The following is a 26,930-nucleotide window of genomic DNA, read 5'->3' as shown; positions in this document are numbered from 1 at the left end:
TGTCATCCAAGGAATTTTTTCCCCCTTCTTGCATCCCAGTAATATACTCAACTAGGGGCTAAATCTTGTCCCCGTTGAAATCAATGGGGAAACTTTGATTGACTTGGATGAGACCAGGGATCTAACCTCTACAAATCTCTGAGGGAGGAATAATCTTGCTGCAAAAAGGAAAACCGGCAGCCTGGTTATGAGATTTACAGCATTTCCCTGTGCTATGCATGGCTTCAGAGTTTGGAAAGTCAGCTTGTGCCATTAATACCAGTAAACAAGTGACCACAAAAACGAACAGAGAAAGTAAGCCTAAGTGTGTGTGACCAAGCAGCTCCCTCAGTCCGAAGGTCCCAGTGGAGTGTGGGAAGAAATAGAAACACTCCCTACCCGCAGTTCAGCCGGCAGGGCGCAGTCTGCTAGTAGAGCCAGATCCTCCTGCAGCCGACAGTTACCTGGGGGCTCAATCGTCAGCACTTTCACACAGGTCCCTGGCTTGGAAGAGACTGGAAAAGAGAAAAGAAAAACAACAAAACAAAAAGCATAGATGCCTAGAAAAAACTAAATCTAAAAAACTTTCCCTCCTGTTAAAAAAATATCCCTAAGGAATGTTTGTTTTGTCTGGCTTTTAGTCTCCACTAGAATATAAAAACATGTCCTTCAGAGAGACACACACATGCACCTGCTAGCAATGATCAGGGCTGTAACTACCATTGGGAGGAAGAAAGAAGACACAGATTCCACCGTTTCCCCTCTTATGTCTCCACTCAACCCTCGCTTCCAGCAGATCAGTTACAGAGACCCTGGTGAGGAAAGGGAGCAGCCATGTGCCTGTTATGTCCTCCTCTCTGCTACCCCTCCCTACAGACAGGATCAAGAACTGCCTTATGGAAGCTGCTTCTCTGCCGCTGGAGTCAGCCCTAGGTGACACAGTAATAACATAAGATATATCCCTGCTAGGCAAGGGGGCGAAGCGTATTTAACTACAGACACGTTTACTCCAGGCCACTGGTGCCCCCGTTGGTTATTTATTTAGAGTGAAGTCTGGCTTATGCTTTCCCTCTGTTGCACCACCACTCTCCTGGATCAGGTACTAGAATTGCTGCTGTGATTTAATTCCATGGGGAAGAGGATTTATAACCCTTAAGACTAAGTTCTTTGGGGCAGAGACTGTCATTTTCTATACAGTATATTTATATAGAGCTGAGCACAATGGGGACCCCATATTGACTGGGGCCTCTAGGTGCTACTGCACTGTAAGTCTTAAATGCTAATAGCCACCACCAAGGGACCAGCAAACAAAGAAAAGACTAATGAGAGGAGGTCTGGGAAGCTCTTTCTCAGTTCTCCTCCTGGCTAGGAACCTCACAGTTTCTGGTCCTGTCAGGATAGCTAGTTAGTCTACCACAAGGGAACACAGTAAGTGCTCCCCATTTGCGGAAACTATGGTATTCCCTTGATCCAAATCACACAAAGGACACCCCTCCACCCCCAAACAACACTGTGATGGGCACCTTACAGCCAAAGGCCACAACAACAGGAGACTCAGTTAAAGCTGGTCTGGATTTAATAGAGGTTTAATTTAAAATCTCTCCTCTGGCCCTTCTTCTCCAACAGCTTTGTCCCTTAAGAAAGAGCTGCCTGCCGTATCTATAAACTTTTTGTTCCACTGGTAGGAATGATGAACGCAAGTAGTGTGGCAGGTCCCTAGCAGCACAGGTAAAATTAAAGGTCTCAGGGGTCTTCGCCACCTCTTTTGGGTACAGCTGCATGAACACAGATGGGAAGGAAAGGTTTTTAAAAAGTTTGCAGCACTGTCAAGGTGTGTACATGCATTACTGTGTAATCTTATTATTGTCAGCTTTGTCTTTCCTCTCCATGATCATTTATGAACTTCATTTGCTGTCTCAAGTCCAGTTTAGATTGGACTTTGCCAGATTTTGAGAGCCCCTTAGCAGAGAATGCTTGTAAAACAAAGTGCAGTTGAAAATATGAAAGTTGCTGCAATTAAATCTTATGGATTCTACTGGGAGCATAAAGAAAGAGATGTTAACGATCGGTGATTAAAGAGTTAAACTGCACTGTACTGGGTGTTACAAAGGATTTTTGACAGGCATGATTCACCACATTAAAACCCCTCTCTTCTCAGGTGAATCACATCACCATGAGACCTCATTTTTCCTGACATTTTGCTCATCATTATATGGGCTTCATCAGATGACTCCATCAGATGGTGGGCGAAATGAGACCGAGATGTGCCACAATACGAATCCTCCGCCCCCACCGCCAAGAAAGCATTGCACACATCAGGACAGGCCACCATGTCACCTGAACTGGCTGAATATCCCAAATGGTACTGGAAACAGTAGGGTGCATAAAAACCCAATCCACCAATTAAAGACATTATTGATTCTATGATCTATATCCAGAGAGGTGCCCTGGAGAATGAGTTATGCAGTTTCTATGTATAGGACTGAATGCTGATGCCCTTGTCTTCAGCAAACAACCATACTTGCTATAGGGGCAGGACAGGTATGGGATAGACCCAAGCCGAACTGACAAAGCTGTCAGAACAGATTCCCACAGAATTACAGATCCGCCTAAGCAACTGAGAACACTGTCTTTGTCCCTTTAAAATATGTCCTCACGGGAGAGTTAACATGGGCGCTTACTCAGGTGTTTCTGCTAATCCCCCTGCTGTCCACACACAAAATCTTCTCACCCAAGTTCAGTGGTGCTTACAAACTGGGCTTGCTGGCTTGTCTGGGGTTGCAGGCTAAACCCCAAGAGGCACTTTCACACACATTGGTAACCTACCCACTTTGCTGTGACAATGCAGGCTAAAATCATTAGAGTGCCAACAGTCCTCCAAAGCCTTCCCACAATTTATCCGCACACGTGTGCCTAGAAGGACAGACAAGTTCTTCCAAAATTCACTGGCAAAGAGTCAGAGTGGCTCATCTTATTGCAGCACAAAGAACCATGAGATAGGCCCTCCGAAGTCCTAATACCACATATGGGTAAGTGTCGCACCAGTGAGGATACTAACTCTGGAACGGCTTCACAGTGTGGCTGCTTACACTCAGCCTAGGCTAACTCAGGTGCTCAGACCTGGGCACCTATCACCCACGTTAACTCTGGAGTGAAGACATACACTTAGACTACATTTCTATCTGTCTACGGGAGACAGGTTACTGTGACTGTGTGATGATAATGATCACTTTTATGGGTGCCTTTCATCAGAGGCTCTCAAAGCACTTTCTACCCATTAACCTTTGAGGGACACAGAGGTCTTGTCTAGACTAGAATAAAAAAGTTTGTTAGAGCATGTTCACACTTTTTACCCTACTGTAGATAAGGCTGGAAAGAGCTTTGTACTAGTTTAAAGCAGAGGCTGTGTATGTAATTGCTTTAAAACCATATTTTGTGGGAGTCAACCTACCTTTCCCACCCAAGAGACATCTGGGAACAGCAAGAGAGATTAAAAGGGTCAAACAGAGAAACTATCTGAAGCTCCCTTGTAACTGAAGAACTCAGATACCATGGTGACACTACAAAAACTTGAGAACAAGAAATCCTTCCCTCACACACACAAGACTCATGCCACATCCTATGTGCCTACTCCGAGTTATCAGCCAAGAAATATGGCAGACTCAATGGTAAGTATCCACACCCTAGGTTCTCCAACATATCTAGGCACTTCCATAGTAACTTGAAAGAATTTCCTATGATGCTCACACCAGAAACAGTGGGTTTTGGATGATAGTGTATAAACCAATTCAGACACTGCATATTTCAAATGCATGGGCACAACATTCCACTGTTACAATTTTTTTTTGCTTCTAAAAGGATGAAAGACCAGATGAAAGAGACAAAAAAAATAGATTGTTGGTAGCCGCAGGCAGAAAGGTCCATCATCTGATGTTTGTGAAATGCAAGAAATGCAGGGAATTCAGAAAAGAGCAATACAAATAATAAAAGGAGCTGGAGTGACTTATCTAGCTAGGAAGGAAGATTAAATGAAGCATAGCCACGTGCAGCTTAGCTAAATAAGAACAGGAAAGCACACTAACCTCCTTCAAATGTCTGGCAAGTATAAGCACTGAGGAGGGACAATAACCATTTAAGGCAAGCTAAGGAGTTGTAATAGGTATGAAACGAAGCAAAAGGATGTAGATTGAGTATTTGGGAGGCTCCTTTAGAGTAGTAGAATGGTGCCAAGAGAAGACACTCAAGTCTTTAAAAAAAGGTAGGCCAAAGCACTGGCAAGTACACTGTAGGGAACAGTCCTGCAGTGCCAGGAGGGAATATACTGTTTAGTCATTAAACTCCCTTCCGGTACAGCTGCACAGCGCAGTACATCACTGACTACTTCATAATCTGTCTTTGTTCTTGACTTGCTTAATACTTCTTTGTAGTCTTTACTAATACACCACTGGTTTAGCTGGGTTGAAAGAAACCTTTCCAAGATCATGCAATACCTGGACATCTGCATTACACATGCACTTGTGCAATGCTGTGCACAACCACCGCCACTGGCCCTTTAGATCCAAGGCCTGAGGTCTGAAAATGGAGCTTTGGAGCGGAGCCCGGAGCTGGAGCGTGGAGCAGCTCCGGAACAGTGGAGCTGCAGGTTTTTGCCTGGAGCTGAAGTCCAGAGCCCTGTGAAAATAGGTGTTCACAAATCCTGTCCTGAATTCTTATGCTTTGCAGCAAACAGAAAATGCTCCTGAACAGTTTTTTTTTAAATGCCTCCAGTTCCATAGCAAGGATTATAACGTAATCTGGACAAATCCTGTCTGAATTCTTCCAAATAGCGTAACAGGTTTTTGTGGACCCTGATCAGTGCAATTAGGCCAGAGACCCAGGTCTGAACCAAATGCCTATCTCCTAGAAAATATTCTGAGCAGGAACTTCTAATATACAATAGGGAACAATAATGTTTTGGCAAGTAAAGGAAACCAGGTGACCCAACAGGTCTTTCCAATCCCTTAACTTCTCTGATTCTTTCATATTAATTTTCTCCTGGGGATTCAACACTAGTTCCCCTGGTTCACCTATAACATGTATGATTTGACAGGCAAACATTTAATGTTACTAGCTACAATGCTGCCAATTCACTATAGTCCTGCTCTGCCACAAACACACAACCCCTATCACTTATATCAGTGCTTTGCAAACATTGATTAAGCCCCACAACACCCGTGTGAAATAAAACCATCATCATCCCCATTCTACAGAGGGGAACACAGAAGTTAAAGTGATTTGCCCAGTGCCATACAGGAAGCTAACACCAGGGTGGGATTAGAAGCTATATCCGACTCCCACTCCAATTGCTGCTGCTATGAGGTAATGCTTCTCTTGTTCCTCTAATCCTGGGGCCCAATGCCTCCATCCTACTTGCAGTCATTTTTTTATTTCTGTCCTGGACCTCATGAGTAGAAGCTGCCAATCACGCCAAACTGCACGATGGTTTCAGAATATTTACAAACCATTACAGTAACAGACCACCTTAACTTTATTTAATTTGCAGCCTAATAAGGGATTATAATGTGGGCTTTTGGAGAAGAATGGTCACCACACCAATCAACTACAACACCATAAAGCTGCCATCCAGTGACTCACTGAAACATTTTGGTATTACAAGATACTGTAAATCATAACATCATTTTTGTTATCTGACTGTCTGATTTACTAACTTATTTTTTCTTAAGGGTGTTGACCGCAGCCTTTTCTTTTCCAGCATACAGTTGGTACGTAAAGCGGAATCTTCTGCCACTCATTAAAAGCAGCAGAACAATTCTTTCTTTATGTGTTTAAATATTTTTGTATACATGCGCATATAACAGGGGAAAAAAATGCAAGATCTGTGATGCCGCTGTAGAGCTAACATTGCACTATGGGAGGATTCCCATGGTGTTCACACCTCAACTGCTAGAAGAGGGCCTCATCTTCCCTGATTGAACTAACCTCATTATCCCTAGCCTGATTCTTGCTTGCATATTTATACCTGCCTCTGGAAATTTCCACTACATGCATCCGACGAAGTGGGCATTCACCCATGAAACCTTATGCTCCAATACGTCTGTTAGTCTATAAGGTGCCACAGGACTCTTTGCCGCTTTTACAGATCCAGACTAACACGGCTACCCCTCTGATATGGGAGGACTGTCACTCCAGGCTACATATGTAATCATGCAAATCTGCAAAATCCGAATCGACAATTAATATTTAAAGTAAAAACCTGAGCAGCTACAACAACCTTACCTCTTAGATCAGAGAAAGGCCACAATCAGGTTAAAAAGAATGAGCCAGATTCTGCTTTCACATCAGAAGTAACTCGACTAAGTCAAAGGAGTTATTTACACTAGAGTGTAAATGAGGGGAGATGCAGACCCTGTGTGATTTCAAACTACATGTTTCCTTACCAGTTAAACCATTCAACTGTTACATCTGAAAGCAGTTCATTTTCTAAATGTATTTTACTTTGCAATATTTAGGCTGTTAGAAGACTAGTATTCATAGATATTAAGGTCAGAAGGGACCATTATGATCATCTAGTCCGACCTCCTGCACAATGCAGGCCACAGAATCTCACACACCCACTCCTGCAAAAAACCTCTCACCTATGTCTGAGCTATTGAAGTCCTCAAATCGTGGTTTAAAGACTTCAAGGTGCAGAGAATCCTCCACCAAGTGACCTGTGCCCCATACTACAGAGGAATGCGAAAAACCCCCAGGGCCTCTTCCAATCTTCCCTGGAGGAAAATTCCTTCCTGACCCCAAATATGGCCATCAGCTAAACCCTGAGCATGTGGGCAAGATTCACCAGCCAGATATCCAGGAAAGAATTCTCTGTAGTAACTCAGATCCCACCCCATCTAACATCCCACCTGCTGGTTCTCATTCAATGGCCCAATGCTGTTGTCTTTGGATCACGAACACTCCAGAAGAATGTTCAAAAAACATGCAACTGTTTGTATTTTTAAAAACACACATAAAACATTTTTATATTAACTTTGTGTGTGTCTGTCTGTTCACACACAGAACACACCAAGTCTAAATTATCTGACTGTTTCACTTTAAGTCAGGCGTTTCTAACATGCAGAGAACGCATGAGCCACCACTGTAACCCACTAGCTCTCTGATTACAGGGACTTTGAAACATGCTCCTCAGTGCTCTGCTATTGTTGCTGTCACTCAATAAAGCCTTGCTGCCAGGATTCCCACTACTATAATGTACACTTGTTCACTGTTCAGACATGGAGTACTACAGAAGTTGCCCCACAGGGATCCTCCATGTGAAAGACCTATTCAGCTAACAGCTGTGCATAGAACCACTCAGGGTTCCCCCCCCACAATTAGTTTCTGAGTGCCACAGGTGTCCCATTGGTGGAACGTCCATTGTCATGATCTCCCCTCCCACTCCAAAAGAAAAACAAACGTAATGAAGAGAAGCAGCCATTAAAGGGGAGCTCACCAAATTCATAGACCTTTTTACACTTGATCTCCAAATCCTCTATGAGATCCTGAAGCCGACACTGCTTGGCTAGTCTCTTGCAATCATTCACATATTCTACATCAATGTCTAGACGACCTGCCAAAGAGAAACACCAAAATTCTATCTGACAGTTCCTTGACCTCGCACCAGTCACCATTTACTTACTTAAGCGTAAAAATGGCTGATCTATAGACAAGGGACTGGATGGACTGAAGGATTGCTAATGGGCTATGCAGTCTCACTTCTGGATCACTGGTATAAATCTAGCTCAGGTAAGCAAGTAGCATTACAGCAGTGCAAATTACTATCTGTTGACTGCTGAGTGGCTGAACCAAATTTGGTGAATATCAGCTCAGTTTCTCCGTTGCCCACACTGCAACTGGACCCCCACTTGGCAGTCTCAGCAAAGAGGCCAAAGACTGATTGGCTCTTGCAGACAAAATTTCATTTTCTCTGGAAGAACAGAGATGAGGGGCAGGGCGGTGGAAGCTTACATTGCTGCTGCCATCATGTTTTGACGTGAGAAAGGACTTCGATCTCAATCTTTCAGAAGCACCAAATTTACTAAAGAGCATTTTAAAGAGTGCACTGGGGAAAGATAACCCTAAAGAGATAAGCAGTTATTGTTTTCTGGTGAAGAAACTCAGATGCCTTAGTAACGTTTCCCTTACAGTACACGTTGGAAGTTTAACTTAGGGCACCACCCTATGGTCTGAGGGAATATTGCAGTTGCATTCCCTCCTAGAATACAAAATACTTGGTTAATACTGGCTGAAGGTTTAAGAACAACTTCTGCTGGAATGACATAACAAGTTGTAGTCAAACCATTCAGCAATCAGGGCTGCCCATTTCAAAATGCTCACAAGTCAGTGTACACAGGGAATATGGTCACTGCTCAGTTTAGGAGATCATTTGCTTAGATGGCGCACATATTTTTGAAAAGAAAAGGAGTACTTGTGGCAAGTACTCCTTTTCTTTTTACGGATACAGACTAACACGGCTGCTACTCTGAAACACATATTTTTATTATCCTAGAGAAGGTACATTTCCCACATCTGTCCACTCAACCAAAGTTGATTTTTATTGACTCCCCAGTTACTGGCAGAACCACAAATATGCATTTACAACCAGCTTTCAACAACAACATGGAATTGCTCATACTCCTCATATCTGCCAGATGACAGAGAGATTGTGTTTAAGCCATGATTACCCACCCACCCAAACAAGCTTGTCGAGAAGTCTCTGCCACCCAAACAGTGCCATGGCAAAGAGGTGCTGACTACTGCATTCCAACATGCATGCACATGTCAAGCAGCAGCAACATACCTGTGTAAAGATACTGCAGGAGGGAGCCAAAGGCCGCTGGGTTGATCTAAAATAAGACATGAAAAGGTCACCTATATAAAGCACACACATTTATCCAAGGAGCTTGAAATGTCAATGTGGATATACATGACCTAACTATAGTGATAGCACATTACACACTAAGGTAAAGGTCGGGGGGTTATGTTCAAGGAAAGGACTCTAGAATGCAAGGGAGGTAAGTGAGGATGCCTCCTCTGTGGAACTAGTACAATAATAGCATTTTGATTACACACACCATTCCCCTGCTCCCTCACATAACTAGTATTCCCACTCTATCCAGCTTACAGAGATCTGTAAATCTATTAACTTTTTGATTTACACCCCCCCACCTCGTGTTACACATCAGAGAATGAGGTTTGTTCCAGGGAAAGGCACAGAATCTGTGCCTGAGGAGTTGGCAGGTAACAGAGACATTGCAGTTCACATCTAAGAAGGCAACTGCAGTAGAAGCACTATCAAAACAGGTCATCCACGGGTCCCCACCACTTCCAACCCTCCTAGTTAAAGAGGAACCCAAGTTACAGCCTAAAGAGCAACACAGATGGAAGGTGATGAAAACTAGGGTTGTCTTGAGAAACAGGAAGGATGTTTGCAACAGGAGAGAATCTGAGGTTTCCGACAGACAGCCAAACCACAGAAACATATGCTGGAGAGTGCTGGTAACGGACAAGCAAAATCCACTTATGGCCTATTTAGTTCTTAGCCTCTCTGCTGAGGCAACAAGTGGGAGCCAATTAGTGCCAATTACAGTGGTGATTTCTGTGGTGTGGACCACCTGTCTACTGGGAATTAGACAAAGGCTCAACTCGTTTCACGTAAGGGTCACCAAACAGCTGGTAACAGCTCTTTTACTACTGACCTGAGCTGAATTTGAACCAATGCCAGAGGTCAAATGAGAGGAATCTGACAGCATACAGCCCACAGCTTTCCATGTATCAGAGTAAGAAGCCATTTTAGTGCATAAAGTGTTCCATCTTCCTCTGAGTTCTGGAACTGTTCTGTGTTATGGAAGGTGTCAACTATGGACATTACCCCTGAAACTGCCTTTTCAGCCTCACTTTCCTTAGAGAGAAAATATCTAAGACGTGGGGGGGAAAAACCTGAAGCGTGGTTCTCCTCACCAGTGGGTGCTTTAATGCGATCATGTTCTTCCCTTTCCACTTGGTCTCAAACATTTCTGCAAAGTATACGCTGCGGGCACTAAGGATGCAGCGGTGGGCACAGAAGGATTTCCCATGGACAATGAAGACAATGTCGCTTTGGTAACCCTGTTCCAGAAGCCTGGAAGAAAAAAAGAAAGAGGGGAAGATAAAATCGGCTGCACAGAATGAGGAAGGAGAATACAGAGAAAAGTGAAGGAGAAGAAAGAAGCTTTCACACACTGGGGAAAACGGCAATTTGTGAACATCTTGCTCCTTAAGGAGACACTGTCAAGATAAAGAGTGTTGCAGTTTTTCTTCAGTACTTATATAGCCCTCATTATCATAGAATCTAAGTGCCTCACAATCTAGAATGCATTATCCATACAACATCCCCATGAGGAAGGCATTATCCCCATTACAGAGATTTCCAGAGAGGCACAGACACAGAGAGGCAAAGAGGCTTGCAAAGGCCACACAGGACTCCAACCATGGTACTGTCTTTCCTACTGATATCTCACCTAAGTACAAATGAAAGATTTTAGAAATGATGAATTAATTTACTTTTCAGCATTACTGCCATGTGTTACAATTTTAACTTTAGCTCCATTTGAAAAATGAACGTAGAACGTAGCCAGTTTCACCCTGGTTCTGGTGAATTAGCTCAACAATGCAACATCTGAGATGTTTAAATCAACTTTTCAAAATTGTACTTACCTGGGGAGAGTAATTTTTTGCAAAAACAAGCAAGCTATTTTTTCTGGTTTCCCTGCAGGGTTAAAAATGGAAACTAAGGGGAAATTCCAAGCTCCCAGTGGGTCTCATTTGCTTCCAGATTTGGAAGGTACAGACTTTAAAATCATGATTTTTTTAAAAAAAGTCTATTAAAAATCTATTTTAGATCAGTTTTAGACAGACTCATGGCTCCTTTGAGCCCCGTGTAATTGGATTCATGGTAACTAAAGTAACATAATATATACAGACTCATTAAAAGATTTTAAGATTCTTGTACATTCTTTTTATGTTCTGTAAAGTAAATGGCATACAGTGAACACATGGCAGTGCAGTCTGAATGTCTTACCAGCTGTTTGGGATGCGCGGCTCACTTGTGGATTGCCCATTCCCCCATGAATGTGACCACCCCAAGCTCATGCTGACAAAGCCTGTATTCAACACTTCATTATAATGCATTCCCTAAGCTTTTTGTATGTAGAGAAATGGGAGCACACAAGGTGCACTAGGGGACTTTAAGGGTGTAGCAGCAGCGCCCACACATACACTCAGGCTACATCTACACTATGAGCTGGGGGAGTGATTCCCAGCGTGCGTAGACATACTTGGGCTCGCTCTACTGTGAGCCAGCAACACTAAAAAAAGGTGTACAGCTGCAGTAGCACAGACAGCGGTGAGCAGTGGCACTCCGAGTACTCACCCTTCTGAACCCCATGGGTACGTACTCAGCACAGCTAGCCTGTGAAACTGCTCCCCATGCTTCTCCAGCTATGCTACTATTTTTAGCACACCAGAGCTTGATGAGAGCTAGCATGGGTATGTCTATGGGAGCTGGGAACCACACCCCCTAGCTCCACGGTGGGGATATAGCCTTAGCGCACAGCATGCTACAGTGGGAAAAATGTACACCCCAGCTTGTCATGAACTAAGTGTTTGTACAGACAAGCCTTAAGCATTTCCATTCTAATGGGCCTTTTTCAGGTGCTTAGAACCTTCTCTTATCTTTGAAGCTGAAGTTTTCCCCATGTTTCCTCTCAGCCCAAGAGCTATATTTTTGGAAGACTGAGCAAGGACAATTCTATCATTTTTTAATACAAAAGAGAGTGGGGAAAATCCCACACATTTGCCATTCTAAAACAATCTATAATTTGTTTGTTTGAAAATTTAGGCCAATATTTTCAAAAAATGACTCCTGACTTTGGCAGCCCAACTGGAGACACCTTAAAGGAGCCAGAATTTCAGGAAGTGCTTAGCGCCTTCTCTCTGAAAATCAGGCTTCTTTAAGAGGCCATAAGTTGGGCACCCCCAAAATAAAGCACTTATAATCACTGCTCACTAGTGAAAATATTGGCCTTATTGCCGCAGCAGGTTCGGGGTGAAACTTAAACTTGTCTGACATGTCGTTCCAATTCACATATGTGTTTCTTGGCAACCTGATGAAAATGTGTTTTGATTTGGCAGTCAAGGGTTCAAAAGTGTACGTTGCAAATGTCATGCTTTTACTATGCTCTCTCAACATTCCACTGGCCCTGCCTGTGTTGTGTACGTAAGGTGATGGAAGTTTCATTCAACACCCAGATGTATGCGGTAAATGATCCGTTAGTGTATGTTTGAACCTTTGCCTAATTTGACAAGATATGTAAAAGCATGTATAGAATGAGGCAGGGCTCTGATCAACCTGCAAATGGTTTAAGCCAGAATGACAGATTCAAGTGGCCTAGCTGACATCCAGGCTGGGATTCTGAAATGTGCTGAATAGCTGTCCAATCACCTTACCGCTGCAAGAAGACATCGTAATAATCTCTCTTCATGCACTTCGCTGTGATCTGCTTGTATTCCTTCAACACACGTCGGATGGCATCACTCAAAGCCCCGTACAAACAACGCTCCCCATCAAAAGTGTTTGCTTCACATTTTGCACCTGCAAAATGGCAACAGGTGTAACACTGCACGACAGACACAGCAAACACACCTCTAAAAGATGGCTCCCTCGCTAAATAGAGGAAATTGTCCTATGGCTGACTATATGATTTACGAGAATCATCATCCCATACAGTACTGGAATTCAATAGCCAAAATTAGGCTCCCCACCCATCCACACTCCAAATTTGACCTCCCACCACTACCACTCCTTCATGAATGAGCCAGGAGATGTTTCATGTATCTTCTGTGACAGAAGGATCTGGGCCTTAGCCCTGGCATAACTCCGTCATTCAAGGAGGAAGAAACTCACTGTGTGAATGGTGCTATTAGCCACAGGATACTTAAAGACCAATTTTCTGCTTTACACAGAAAGCAAGGGACCCTTTTTAAAGGTGAACCGCAAAAGTTTTGCTAAAAAAAGAGAATTAGAAGGAAATTTATTAGATTTCAAGAGAAATTAATAAGCTGTTTAAGTGCATTAAATGCAGCATTAATGACAAATCATCTCCCTGAGATCTTGAACTGCAAGTGCCCTGGTTTGTCTGCCAGAATGAGGGATGTCACGGGTGCCTTAGAACTGAATGGACAGTCACTCACTCTGGCACAGAAAGCAGGAAGTTTGAAGGGTGTTTTGAAGAAAAGCTTTTGTGGTTGGACTTTGGGCTTGTCCATACTACCCGCCGGATCGGCAGGCAGCGATCGATCCAGCAGGGGTCGATTTATTGCGTTGAGTATAGACACGATAACGATAAATCGACTGCTGAGTGCTCTCCTGTCGACTCCAGTACTCCACCAGAACAAGGAGCGCAAGCGGAGTTGATGGGAGAGCGTCAGCTGTCGACTTACCGCAGCGAAGACACTGTGGTAAGTAGATCTAAGTACGTCGACTTCAGCTACACTATTCACGTAGCTGAAGTTGCGCATCTTAGATCGACCCCGCGCGGTAGTGTAGACAAGCCCACAGACTCACAGACTTTAAGGTCAGAAGGGACCACCTTGATCATTTATTCTGACTTCCTGCACATTGCAGGCCACAGAACTTCACCCATTCCTGAAATAGACCCCTAACCTCCGGCTGAAATCCTCAAATCACGATTTAAAGACTTCAAGTTACAGAGAATTCACCATTTACACTAGTTTAAACCTGCAAGTGACCCGTGCCCCATGCTGCAGAGGAAGGCAAAAAAAAGAAACAAACAAACCTCAGGGTCTCTGCCAATCTGACCTGGGGAAAAATTCCTTCCCAAACCCAACTATGGCAATCAGTTAGACTCTGAGCATGTGGCCAAGACCCACCAGGCAGATACCTGGGAAAGAATTCTCTGTAGTTACTCAGAGCCCTTGCCATCTAGTGTCCCATCTCCAGCAGTTGGGGATTTTTGCTACTGGCAGTCACTGATGGGCCACATGCCATCATAGCCAGTCCCATCATACCACCCCTCCATAAACTTATCAAGCTCAGTCTTAAAGCCGGTTAGGTTTTTTGCCTCCCACTGCTCCCGTTGGAAGGCTGTTCCAGAACTTCACACCTCTGATGATTAGAAACCTTCATTTAATTTCGAGCCTAAACTTGATGATGGACAGTTTACAGCCATTTGTTCTTGTGGCCACACTGGCGCTTAACTTAAGTAACTCCTCTCCCTCCCTAGTATTTATCCCTCTGATGTGTTTATAAAGAGTAATCATATCTCCCCTCAGCCTTCTTTTCGTTAGGTTAAACGAGCCAAGCTCTCCGAGTTTCCTCTCATAAAGTAGGTTTTCCATTCTTCTGATCATCCTTCTCTGCACCAGTTCCAGTTTAAATTCATCTTTCTTAAACAGGAGAGACCAGAATTGCACACAGTATTCCAGATGAGGTCTCACCAGTGCCTTGTATAATGGAACTAACACTTCCCTGTCTCTACTGGAAATACCTCACTTGATGAATCCTAGGACTGCATTAGCCTTTTTCATGGCTGCACCAGATGGATGGCTCATAGTTATCCTGTGATCAACCAATACATCCAGGTCTTTCTCCTCCTATGACATTTCCAACTGATCAGTCCCCAGCTTATAGCAAAAATTCTTGTTGTTAATCCCTAAATGCATGACCTTGCACTTTGCACTATTAATTTTCACCCCATTTCTATCATTCCAGTTTACGTGGTCATCCAGATCTTCTTGTATGATATCCTAGTCCTCCTCTGTATTGGCAATACATCCCAACTTTGTGTCATCCGCACATTTTATAAGCACACACTCACTTTTTGTGCCAAAGTCATTCATCAAAATGTTAAATAAAATTAGTCCCAAGACAAATCCCTGAGGAACTCCACTAGTAACCTCCCTCCAGCCTGACAGTTCACCTTTCAGTATGAACTCTCCTCTTTAACTAGTTCCTTATCCACCTTTTAATTCTCATATTAATCTCCACCATCTCCAATTTAACTAATAATTTCCCACGTAGAACTGTATCATTTGCCTTACTGACATCCAGGTAGATTAAATCTACTGCATTTCCTTTGTCTAAAAAAAATCCGTTATCTTCTCAGAGAAGGAGATCAGGTGGGTCTGGCACAATCTACCTTTTGTAAAAGCATGTTGTATTTTATCCCAATTACCATTCACCTCTATGTCCTTAATTACTTTCTCTTTCAAAATTTGTTCTAAGACTTGGCATACAATTGAGCTCAAACTACCAGGCCTGTAGTTTCTTGAATCGCTTTTTTCCCCTTTCTTAAAAATAGGAACTATATTAGTAATTCTCCAGTCATAGGGTACAACCCCCGAATTTACAGATTCATTAAAAATCCTAGCGACTGGGCTTGCAACTTCATGTGCCAGTTCCTTTAATATTCTTGGATGGAGATTATCTGGGCCCCTTGATTTAGTCTCATTAAATTGTTTGAGTTTGACTTCCACCTCGGATGCGGTAATTTCTACCTCCATATCTTCTTTGCCATTAGCCACCCTGCCACTACCCTTAAGCTCTTCATTAGCCTCATTAAAAACTAAGGCAAATTATTTGTTTAGGTGTTGGGTCAAACGTAGATAATCTTTAATCTCCACCCCATCCTCAGTATTTAGTGGTCCCACTTCTTCTTTTCTCATGTTCTGCTTATTTATAGAGCCTTTTACTATTGGTTTTAATTCCCTTTGCAAGGTCAAACTCTGCTTGGCTTTTGGCAGGTCTCATTTTATCCCTACACTTTCTGACCTCTAAGAGGTAGCTTTCCTTGCTGATCCCTCTCATCTTCCATTCCTTGTAGGCTTTCTGCTTTCTCTTAAATCACCTGTTTGAGATGCTTGCTCATTCAGCTTGGTCTGCAACCCTTCCCTATGAATTTTTTCCCCCTTGCTTGGGATGCAGGCTTCAGATAGCTTCTGCCTTTACATACTGTGTATGGAGCAAGACTTCAAAAAAAATGAGTAGTAGGCCACAAAGGAAGAGAAGAAAAAAGCTCACCCAGGTGATTCATTGACTAAGGTGCAGTTCTGATATTGTAACAGCACTACACTCCTGCAAAAGTCTGTTGTATCTGTAGGCAGCCCTCATTAGAGCCTCTCACTCACCAACTTCATGTGGTGAACTTACTGCCACCAGGGAAAGAAAACAAAACACAAAACAAAAAACACCTTCCCTGTAGGAAGCCCAAGAGGTAAGTGGCCTGTAAAGGGGACATTAGTAAGTTCAGCCTGACTGTGCAGTCCCACAACAGTCAAGGTTTTTTAATCATAGGTTTGATTATATTATGATATGGCTCTGCAGGCAACAGTTAAAGGGATACAGACTTCTACACACATCAGCAGCAAATGATAAATGGAAGGCTAGAAATAGGACAGATACTCAAAAAGAACAGCATAATCTCAACACTCTCTCTTACCGCTGGCTAGAAGATAGGATACAAGCTCCTCGTGTCCACAGAGACAAGCATAGTATCTGTTAATTAACACAAAAAGGAAGTCAGAATTACAACAAGTGAAACCTTTGTTGCTTTGAGAATGTATCACAATGCCTCAAGAGGCTCCTGTTTTCCCCAGCAGACCCCACACTGCACTAACCTGTCCTTCCATCAGTGGTGGGGTGCTTATGGCTCCTTCTGGGGCTAAACAATGGTCCTCTCCTGGAGTTTAAGGAGATTGCTCAGGAATGACCCAAGGTGCCCCCTCCATATAAAGAGGATGGGCAGGTTCTGCCTTCTGTTCACAGCACACTCAGGTCCTCTTGGCCTGCCAGGGGACCACAGGGTCCAAACCCTGACTCAGCCCCTCGTAATGCCTCTAGGTTGCCAAACTTGATTCATTAGTTTATTTCATGTGCACCCAGCAATTCCATGCCCTGCTGCCCCAAGCACACTCCTGCTTCTTCAGCAGACACATTCATTGTTGCACACTTAGAATGCTGTAGGCTCAACCCCATATGTCAGATGTACAGTAAACCAGTGTCCCCAATTCCCTTTTAGGATGGATTTATTTTCCTTTTGGCATCTTTCCACAATCCAAGTATTTTATGCTTCTCTTGCACCTTTCAGTTGAAGATCTCAAACTGCACTATAAATATCAATTAAGACTATAACCCCTCAATGTAGTAGGTATTATCCCTCTTTTACAGGCAGATAAAACTGGCCTATAGACTGAAATACATGAGAACCTTTATATAGGTGTTTTGAACTATCCAAAAAGCTATTGAAGAGATCTCCGTCTTTATTCAATTCTACAGATCTTACAGTCATTTTAGAACCCTATTGGTGGTTTGGTCCCTATTGAATTCTAGAGGACTTTTTCATCAGGAAAGCAAGAGAGACAGGAAATGACTTACCCAAGGTCACACAGCAAGTCAGTAACAGAGCTAGAAATTAAACTCCTAAGTCCTGACTCCTAATTCCCAATAATCACTAGACTTCGCACTCCCACTATTTCACCCATGCTTATCTCTACATCATCTTCTATGCCCTGTCTACCATGCCTCTGCTCTTCTCCTTGGAATCCCTCTGCAAACACACTTCTGCCAGGAGGCCTGTAAACCTTCATCCTGCTTTCAGAAAAGCATCCAAAAATAGTCCTAAACAGTCATGGAACAAGACAGATGCTTAGCCTCAACTCGCCTTCATTCTTATTGCATCCCATCTCCCTTCCTTTGTCTATATGTTGCCTATTTGGATTGTAAACTTTCAGGGACTCATGTTTATTAGGGGAGTGCCTGGGGACCAACTGAGATCATGAGCCTCACACACTTTTGGCACTCAAACACCACCACCTCCTCAATCTTTACTGCTTAATTTTTGTACAAGCCTTCTGGAAGATATTCAGTCTTCAGAACACATTGCAGATGTTTCAAGGCACTTTGGAATCAGCATATTATGTGCACAGAGCTCCCACCAGACTTCAATAGTGAACATGGGATTCTTCACTGCCTGTCCCACACTGTTATGCAGAGTTCCTGTACACCTCTAAATCAGTCACCACACCACACTCCAGAGGGGGAGGCAGTGATCCATTGTCTGCCTTGGGATTCTTCTGGCATTTCCATAGCACGTCCCATTCAGATTATTATATCCACTACCTCAGTGGCTAGACAAGGGGGCACCTGGCTGCACAAAATGCACAAAAGGGAGAATAAAATATTCAGCAGAGCATCCAACCAGGCATGATTCCTAGAGATTTCATATATCTAATCTCCCACCTTCCCCATCCAAATACCTCACACTGGAGCTTTGTAACACTTACAAAGGGGTACTGTCCCATTTATCCCGAACATTTATTTCCACATCTCTCTGTTCAAGAAGATATCTGAAAGAGAAGAAAGAAAAAGTCATAAGTTATAACTTCTTCTAGACACTTCTTATGTCACATTTTACCCTCTAGAAGATGTAGCTTTGGATTTGTACAGTAATAAATATCAAAAGGTTCCCTGGATTCTTTAACTTCCAACTGGGCAACCACCAGAGATGGTGAGAAAGGATTTCAACAACCCACTTGAGGGACAGCAGCTGTACCAATGCAGTCTGTCCCAATGACACTGCATTGTGGTGTCAATGCCGGCTCTGACTTGAAGTTCTGGTGATGGACTTAAATCCACAACCTTCTGAGCCTAAGGTGACAAATCACTGGCCAAGCCAGATCATTCAAAAAACCACCTCCAAGTTCTTCTGCAACAGTTGTTGCTGAGCAATTACTTATAACTGACCACACACACACACAAATATCTTAAAACATAACATAGCCAAAACAGAATTTATTTTCTTCCTGCCCAATTCCAGACTTCTCTACTACAGTTGACAACAATACCATCCTCCCCATCACTAAGGATTATAATTGACTCCTCTCTCTCTTGCCCCACACATCCAGGCCATAGCCAAATCCCACCACTTCTTGCTCCTCGGCATCTCCAAGAGCTGTCCTTTTCTTTCTATCCCCACAGACACATCTCCTATTCAATGTCTCATTATAGCCTGCCCCGGCTACTTCAACATCTTCCTCTCTGACCTTCTGAGCACACACCGGCCACCTTCAGTCTATACAAAACATTCAGGTCATTTTCCTGGTCCATCACTTTGACCAAATCACTCCTCTCTTTGATTCCTTCCATCTGCTACTGCACCAAAATGTTGATTCCTCTAACCACCTTCAAACCTCTACATAACTCTGCCCTTCACTACTTAGCCACTGTTGTAAAGCTTTACATTACCTCCTCACCCTCTCCACTCTGCCAGCATTACCAGCCTGGTCCACTTCTCCCACAATTGCCTCCAGGCCTTCTTTCATGCAGTCCCTGAGCCTGGTACAATTTCCAAGAGCTCATCTGTAAGACCCCACCACTGTCCACAATTAAGTCTCTCAAAGATCCACTTCTGCTGCGCTGCTCACAGTAAACTATCCTAACTTGTATACGAACAGCCTATTCTTGTTCCCCTAACCTCTGTCTATTTGCCTGTTTGTCCTTAGATTGTGTGCTCCTCAGAGCAGAGGTCACCCTTCTGGAGCATTTGGAAAGTACCTACCACATCATGGGTACTCTCATAGATAAACAATAAAGTTGGACTGAAAGACATGAAACAAAATTATGGACTCAACTCATAATCAGTGCTGTTACAATCTATAACAAAGTGTGGACCTATGGAATATAGTATCTGATTTATCATTAGAGCGAGCAAGGAAGGCAAAGCGTCGCAAGAGCTGATAACAGTACAGAACGCTTCTTTTGCTCTCCAACTGAGCCTGGCTCTTAAATTAATGTATCCTCTTCTAGTCTTGTCTAAGGCTGAACAGTAGGGTGAACTGATTAAAACAGTTAGCACAGGGTACTGTACTGTGCTTACATTTACTGCAAATGTAACTGTGTTTCATGTACAAGGGAGCAGATTTACTTTCAGAACTAAATTAACTGACTTTATACTGCTTGCTATAGATATCACAGACTCTTCTCCACCCCAAATGTTTCTGTTGGGGATTAAAAGGCCTGTTCTTTCTTTTACAAGCGTAACGCCTGATTTAACAACAACATGGTTCTTCTCACGAGATTAATAAATTATCCATTATTTATATTACAGCAGCACCTAGAGGCCCCAACTGAGACCAGCACTCCATTGTGTTAAGCACTATACCACTGGTTCCCAAACTTGTTCCGCCGCTTGTGCGGAGAAAGCCCCTGCCAGGCCGGGCCAGTTTGTTTACCCGCCGCGTCCGCAGGTTCAGCCGGTCGTGGCTCCCACTGGCAGCAGTTCACTACTCCAGGCCACTGGGAGATGCTGGAAGTGGCGCGGGCTGAGGGACGTACTGGCTGCCACTTCCAGTGGCCCCCATTGGCCCGGTGCAGCAAACCGCGGCCACTGGGAGCCGCGATCGGCCGAACCTGCAGACGCTGCAGGTAAACAAACTGGCCCGGCCCACTAGGGGCTTTCCCTGCACAAGCAGCAGAACAAGTTTGGGAACCACTGCACTATACATACACAAAGTGGGAGACAATGCCTGCCCCAAAGAGCTTACAATCAAAATACACGAGACAAGGGGAAACTGAAGGGGAAACTGAGGCACAGAGTAATATAGTGCCTGGCCCAAGGTCTCCCAGCTGGTCAGCAGCAGAGCCAGGAAAAGAATATTGGTCTGCTAACTAGTTCTGGGTCCCCTGCCTAGATCATGCTGTTTCACTATAGGAGAACAGACTCAAGCAATTTTCCCCCGGGTCAGATTGGCAGAGACTCTGGAGAGGTGACTTGCCTTCCTCTGAAGCATAGGGCATGGGTCACTTGCAGATTTGAACTAGAGTAAATGGTGGATTCTCTGTAACTTGAAATCTTTAAATCGTGATTTGAGGATTTCAGTAACTCAGCCAGAGGTTCTAGGTCTATTACAGGAGTGGGTGGGTGAGGGTCTGTGGCCTGCAATGTGCAGGAGGTCAGACTAAATGATCATGATGGTCCCTTCTGACCCTAAAGTCCATAATTTTGAATTTAACATTCCAATGCTTCACAGAGTTACTCGTACCATCAGCAAAGTAAATATTCAGCCTTTTCTTTAGATAATGGGACTGTGTTATTGATCATCACGGAGATATCCTAATAATCATTTTCCAACATTGCAGTGAATTAAATTTGCACTGGTATGAAATTATTCTAGAAAGGGACCAGCTGGAGAGAAAAAGAGGGCCACTAGAAACAACTGCCATATAGATTGGTTGCTTGTGAATGATGCACACAAGGTCCGGTTGATGTGAGCAGATGCTTGATCTTTAAAGAAATATATCAAACTAAAGCAAAGCCAAATACATTAGGGTAGAAAAATGCAGTACACCCAACAACTTGGGAAAAACATGTTTATAATTTTAAAAAGTGACTTTCCCCTTTGTATCCATCTCTCTCTTGGTGTTCTGACTGCTATCTAAAGTCATCAGCTGTTTCAGGCCATAAGGTCTATCTGATATCCAGGGCTAGACAAACTAAGAATTCTCATAAATACCAGTTCCCATACTCTCCTGACCACAGACCCAGTCAGGAAGCAACAAGGTATTGGTATATTACAAAGTCAGATTATTAAATTTAAGCAGCCCAATTAAATGAGCATTCAGTAATAAAGGAAAAATGGCCTGCTATGTAATAAGAGAAAGAACACATTTCTTAGTATCCTCTTACAAAATTCCGGGTTCATTTTAGAGTTATTTAATTAAAGCAAAACTGTCTATTAAAATAGAGAGGTGTAGAGAGAAATTCACACATGCTCGTGGTAACAAACTTTACTGTCACATGGAAACTATCCCAGGGCACATTTTGTAAAGGAAGCACAACTCTGGTTCTAGCTAGCAGGGATAACACTGTTACAGATGCAAGGAACTCCTTAGAAAAGAGAACATAATCACAAGAAGGAGTTGTTCTATTTACACATCCATGCTTCCTTGTTGTGCATGTGAATATTTCTGGATTAATATTTTGTGACAGATCTATTTAATTAGAATCTTCTTTAGCACCTCTCATCATATTTCAAACAGTTAATTCCTCAAAACCAGTGGAAACTAAGCAAGTTATTAGCCCATACAGATAGGTAAGACAGACACAGAGTGTACATCTATACTGAGATGAAAAACCTGCAGCATGGAGTCTCAGGTCTACATTACAATTAAAAACACATGGCTGGCCCGTGCGGGATCACAAGGCTCTGGCTGTAGGATTGTTTAATTGTGATCCAGATGTTCAGGCTCGGGCTGCAGATGGGGTGCTAGGACTCTGCAAGGTGGGAGGGTCCCATTGCAGGGGCTGCAGCCCAGTCTGAGCCCGAACATCTGCACTACAATTAAATAGCCCCACAGCCCAAGCCAGCTAGCACAGGCCAGCCGCAGGGTTTTTAATTGCAGTGTAGACATACTCTGAGAGCCTGGGTCAGCTGACTCAGGTTCAGGGGGCTCCAGCTGTGGGGCTAAAAATAGCAGTATAGACATTAAGTCTCAGGCTGGAGCCCAGGCTGAGAGACCCACCCTCTCATGGGGTCTCTCAGCCTGGGCTCCAGCCTGACCCCAAACATGTACATTGCAATTTACAGCCCAGCAGCCCAAACCCTGTGAGCCTGACTCGGCTGACCCGGGCCAGCTGCAACCCTGCTACTGGTCTTTTATTGCAGTGGAGACTAGGGTGACCAGATAGCAAATATAAAAAATCGGGACAGTGGGTGGGCGGTAATAGGTGCCTATATAAGAAAAAGCCTCCAAAATCGGGACTGTCCCTATAAAATAGGGACATCTGGTCACCCTAGTGGAGACATATCCAAAGGGATTAGGTGTCTTGTCCAAGATCATACAGTGAGTCAGTATCAGACCTGGGATAAGTGTTCACAAGTCCCTCTACCTACCCATCGTACCTCAGAGACGGTGTGGGACTAGGAGCCAGGATTCTTGGATACTAACCCCAGCTGTACAACTGAATCACTAGGTGACCCTGGGCAAGGTATTCAACCTTTCTGCGCCTCAGTTCCTGAGCTGTGAAAGGAAAGTGTTGATGCTGACTCCTGCCCAGGATGTGTTGAAGTTAATGCACACAAAGCATTTTGAAAGGATAAAGCATTATAGAAATGCCTACTAATATACCACTGCCTCAGCTCAGCCACCTCCTACGCCCTGTGCAATGCTCCCACCTCTCTGAACCCCAGCCTATTCCCAGAGGCACAGGGAGCGGATTCTGGTGTTACAGAATGGTGAAAGGTCACAGAACAAGAGTGTGCCACACACCCACCCCCTCTCGACTCTATAGGTGGGGGAGGTGCCCACAGGTATCCCACAGACCAGGAGAACTTACTGGGTGTGGCAAGAGGGACTGCTCTCTCCTGGCCCCTTTCCAGCCGTCTTTGCCGCCAATGATCCCAGCTCCCTATTGCTCTTTGCAACCCCTACCTTCCATTTTCTGCTACCCCTCCCCACTTCTTTCTCTATGACACCCCCCCCTCCAGCCTGGCCACCCAGTATCCTCTCCCCCCATTCACCTTCAGCTCCAACTTCTGCCCCTCTCCCTGTGCCCCCAAGGCCTAGCCTGTATCCCCCATGCCCTGGCCCATACTCCTCTCCCTGTGTCCCTGTGCCCTGACCCATAACTCTCTCCCTATGACCCCGTGCCCTAGCCTCCATCCCATGGGCCCCTCTCCCTGTGCCCCCACAACCTGGCCTATATGCCCCATACCCCTCTCCTTGTGCCCCAAAACCAGGCCCGTATGCCCTGGGTCCCTCTCCCTGGGCCCCCACGGCCTGGCCCGGCCCCTCGCCCTGGGCCCCCATGGCCTGGCCTGTGTCCTAGTCCCAGCCCCCCGCTTCCTGCACCCCCTTTTCCCAGCCTACGCCCCCGGGCCCTTCCCCCGATCGCCCGGGCCCTGCCCAGCCTCACCGCACTCGGCTCACGTCCCCCTTCTTGCAGCTGGTGAACAGGTCGCTGGTGTCCATGTCCGGGGCGAGGGGCGGCGGCGGCGCCGCATTGGCTCTGCCTGCGCGGCCGGGCCGGGGCCGGGGACTGGACGGGCCGGGGCAGGCGAGCGGCGGCGGATGTAAACACTGCGGCGGGCGGAGGCGCGCTGACACCGCGAAGCCCGGCCCCGCTCCCCGCCCCCGTCCCGCCCCGGCGCTCGGGAGGAGCGAGGAGCCCGAGGACCAACCCCTCGTCCCGAGGCGGGCGGTTCCAGAACGAAGGCGGCGGGGGGGGCACCGGAGCTGCTCTAGAACATAGCCGCGGGGGCCCCCCTCCCGTTTGTTCTAGACCGTGCGGGGGCTGCAGCGAGCTCTAGAATGGGGTGGGGGCGTTCTGCTCCATCTAGTGCCCCATGGGAGAGGGCATTGCTCTGGAACGTTTTATGTGGTACTGGATCTAACACACCATAGCCTGCGTGGCTTCAGGCCGCTGCCGCTGTAAAGAACCACAGATGTTCTGGAAAATGGGGGCTTGGGTGGGTCTGCTCTAGTCCATGACGTGGTGTCTAGAACATGCTCTAGATTAGAACACTGAGCATCTGGGCTCTACTCGACCTCCACACAGTTGTCTGCTCAGTGGTCTGGAATATGCCACACAGGCACGCCAGGCACCATTCTAGATAGGGGTTCTGTGTAAATGGTCAGGAACATGATGTTCCCAAAAGGCTCAATACAGTTTTCTCATGTGCTGTGCTCCTACAAGGCATATAGCTGCCGTCTATATAAACCACAGCTATCCTGCTTCATTCGAAGTTGATCTTTCAGTACTCGAGATCTGACTTTGCTTGTGCTCTCTTTAACTGTACCAGTATAGTTAAAGCAGTACAACTCCCCCTAGTGTGGACAAAGTTATGTCAGTGTAAAAGTGCTTATGTGGGTTTTACTTATTCCAGTATGGGAAGGGGAATAAATTAACCCAGGAGTCTGCCTACACTACAGAGAATACACTGGCATAGCTAGCTTCCCAGAGCTATGCCAGAATAATCCTGTAGTGTAGACGCAGCCTACGAAGACAGAAGGGGTGGGTTTTTCCTTAAGTGTAGGAACACTATCTCCCCGAACTACTGTAACTACATCAACGGAAGCATTCTTCCATCAACATAGCTATATCTACACTGGGGGTTAGATCAACATAGCTTCAGCACTAGGGGTGTGCGTATTTTTCACACCCCTTACTGGCATTGCTATGTCAACCTAACTTGTAAGTGTAGACTAGGCCCCAGTATAAGCACATTTATATTGGTGTAACTGTGTCCATGCTAGAGGTTGTGCTGGTGCAACTATTACTCCTGTTGGAATTCTGCGCCACTGCATGTGCACATAATTAATGAGCCGCACATATTTTTAATTTTTTTCCCCAGAAAAAAGCTTCTGGTGGAAGGTTGCTGATGTTCTACCTTATGCCCACCAGCAGGAGCTGTGGTGCTAGAACAGAGCAGCCTCCCCCCATCAGCTCCAGCAGAAAATAACTTTGGCTGGAAAGTTGCTGCAATGCTGCCTTTTGCCCAACAGAGGGTGCTGTGGTGATAGAACAGAGCAGCAGCTCTGGGCCAGCTAGGGAAGAGAAAGAGCCTGTAGTACCTTCTTTACAGTGCCTGTCAGGCCAGGTCAGGAGACAGGGGCTATGGGAAGACAGAGAGTGTGGGTCTGCTGCGGGGTCAGACAGGGGCTCCTAAGGGCTAGTGGGGGAAGAGAGACTGGGGCAGGGGCTGAATGGGCATGGAGGCACAGGGCCACAGGGGGAGGGAGGTGCAGGGCCACATGGTGATGGGGGATGGAGTGCAGGGCCACATAGGGACAGGGGGGTGGCTGAGTGGGGGCAGAGAGACACATGGGGACGGGGGGGTGCAGGGCTACATGGGGATGGGGGAACTGGGTGTCTGAGTGGGGTTGGAGGGACACATGGACAGGGGGTAAAGGACACATGGGAGCGCTGGGACACATGGGGATGGGGACAGGGACAGATGTGCCTGACTGAATGGGAGAGGCTGGGGTCAGCCGGGGTCTGCATGGGGGAAGCTCCCTAAAAGATCCACCCCGCCCTCCAAAAAAACATGTTCCATACTTTTCCCACCCATACCCAAAAACCCTCCAAATTCACACCCAGGCTCCTTCCCAGAAATTACTTCCTTCTACCTCAGCTCCTCCATTATCCCTGACTCCCCCAAGCATTTGCACTGCTTCTGAGGGGCACAGGAAATACAGTTCTGTATTGTAGTTTAAATACATTATTACTCAGAGTTCTGTATTAATATGACTAGAAAGAAATCTATTTGTCAAAAAACATTTCCTGAATCTTTTTTGTTGTCTGTATTGTTACAGACATACTTGCTGACAGGTATTTTGAAATAAATGACCAAAAATAATTTCAACTGGTGTGACTATATTGTGTTATTTTGACAAATAAAATATGCAGAATTTGAAAATATTGTGTGCAGAATTTTTAATTTTTTTGCACAGAATTCCCCCATGAGTAAACTATATTGGTTAAAAAAATCACACCCCTAGTTGGAAGCTATAGTGGCATAAAATATGTGCCTAGACCAGGTCTTAGTCTCCAGCTTAGCTTTCCCACCTCAGAGCATTTATAGGCTGGCCAGTCTCCCTACATTTTAATTAAAGTCTTTTAGTAAATTTCCTTAATGAACATACACTCATAGAGAAGGCAATTATAGAATCATAAAAATTAGAGACAGATAAGATCAAGGTAATTAGATACAACAGTGTGGGAGCCATATAAACCTGTAGATAGGTTGATCAGTTTATCCATCCCCTGGCCAGTACAGGATCATTCTCTACTGTATACTTTCTAGTGCTTTGTCCTGTCCCATTTTGATGGATCATCCACCACTTCCCCTGTAAAATGCTG

The 26,930-nt window shown here is 44.9% G+C and overlaps 1 protein-coding gene across 8 annotated transcripts in view; it reads right to left on the bottom strand.

Annotated features, from left to right (window-relative positions):
* Nucleotides 1-24,215, bottom strand: part of ABTB1 (ankyrin repeat and BTB domain containing 1) — a 42,785-nt gene extending 18,570 nt beyond the window's left edge. The window contains exons 1-9 of one of the 8 annotated variants that reach the window (XM_078853583.1): nt 23,985-24,009; nt 18,355-18,417; nt 17,920-18,218; nt 16,512-16,567; nt 12,502-12,646; nt 9,976-10,135; nt 8,816-8,861; nt 7,469-7,585; nt 379-494 (exon numbers count right to left, since the gene is read on the bottom strand). In XM_078853583.1, the coding sequence (XP_078709709.1) occupies nt 379-494; nt 7,469-7,585; nt 8,816-8,861; nt 9,976-10,135; nt 12,502-12,536 (474 nt within the window). In that variant the 5' untranslated portion in view covers nt 12,537-12,646; nt 16,512-16,567; nt 17,920-18,218; nt 18,355-18,417; nt 23,985-24,009. Of the gene's footprint in view, nt 1-378; nt 495-7,468; nt 7,586-8,815; nt 8,862-9,975; nt 10,136-12,496; nt 12,647-16,511; nt 16,568-17,919; nt 18,219-18,354; nt 18,418-23,984 lie in introns of those variants that run through there. The other 7 variants (XM_078853584.1, XM_073351364.2, XM_078853585.1 and 4 more) reach the window with 7 other exon arrangements.
* Nucleotides 24,216-26,930: the final 2,715 nt, after the last annotated feature.

The sequence above is a fragment of the Lepidochelys kempii genome, chromosome 7 (genome assembly GCF_965140285.1).
Source record: "Lepidochelys kempii isolate rLepKem1 chromosome 7, rLepKem1.hap1, whole genome shotgun sequence".
In the NCBI taxonomy this organism is placed as follows: domain Eukaryota; kingdom Metazoa; phylum Chordata; order Testudines; family Cheloniidae; genus Lepidochelys; species Lepidochelys kempii.
Note: the sequence above shows the minus strand (reverse complement) of the source record. Positions and strands in the feature narration are given on the sequence as shown.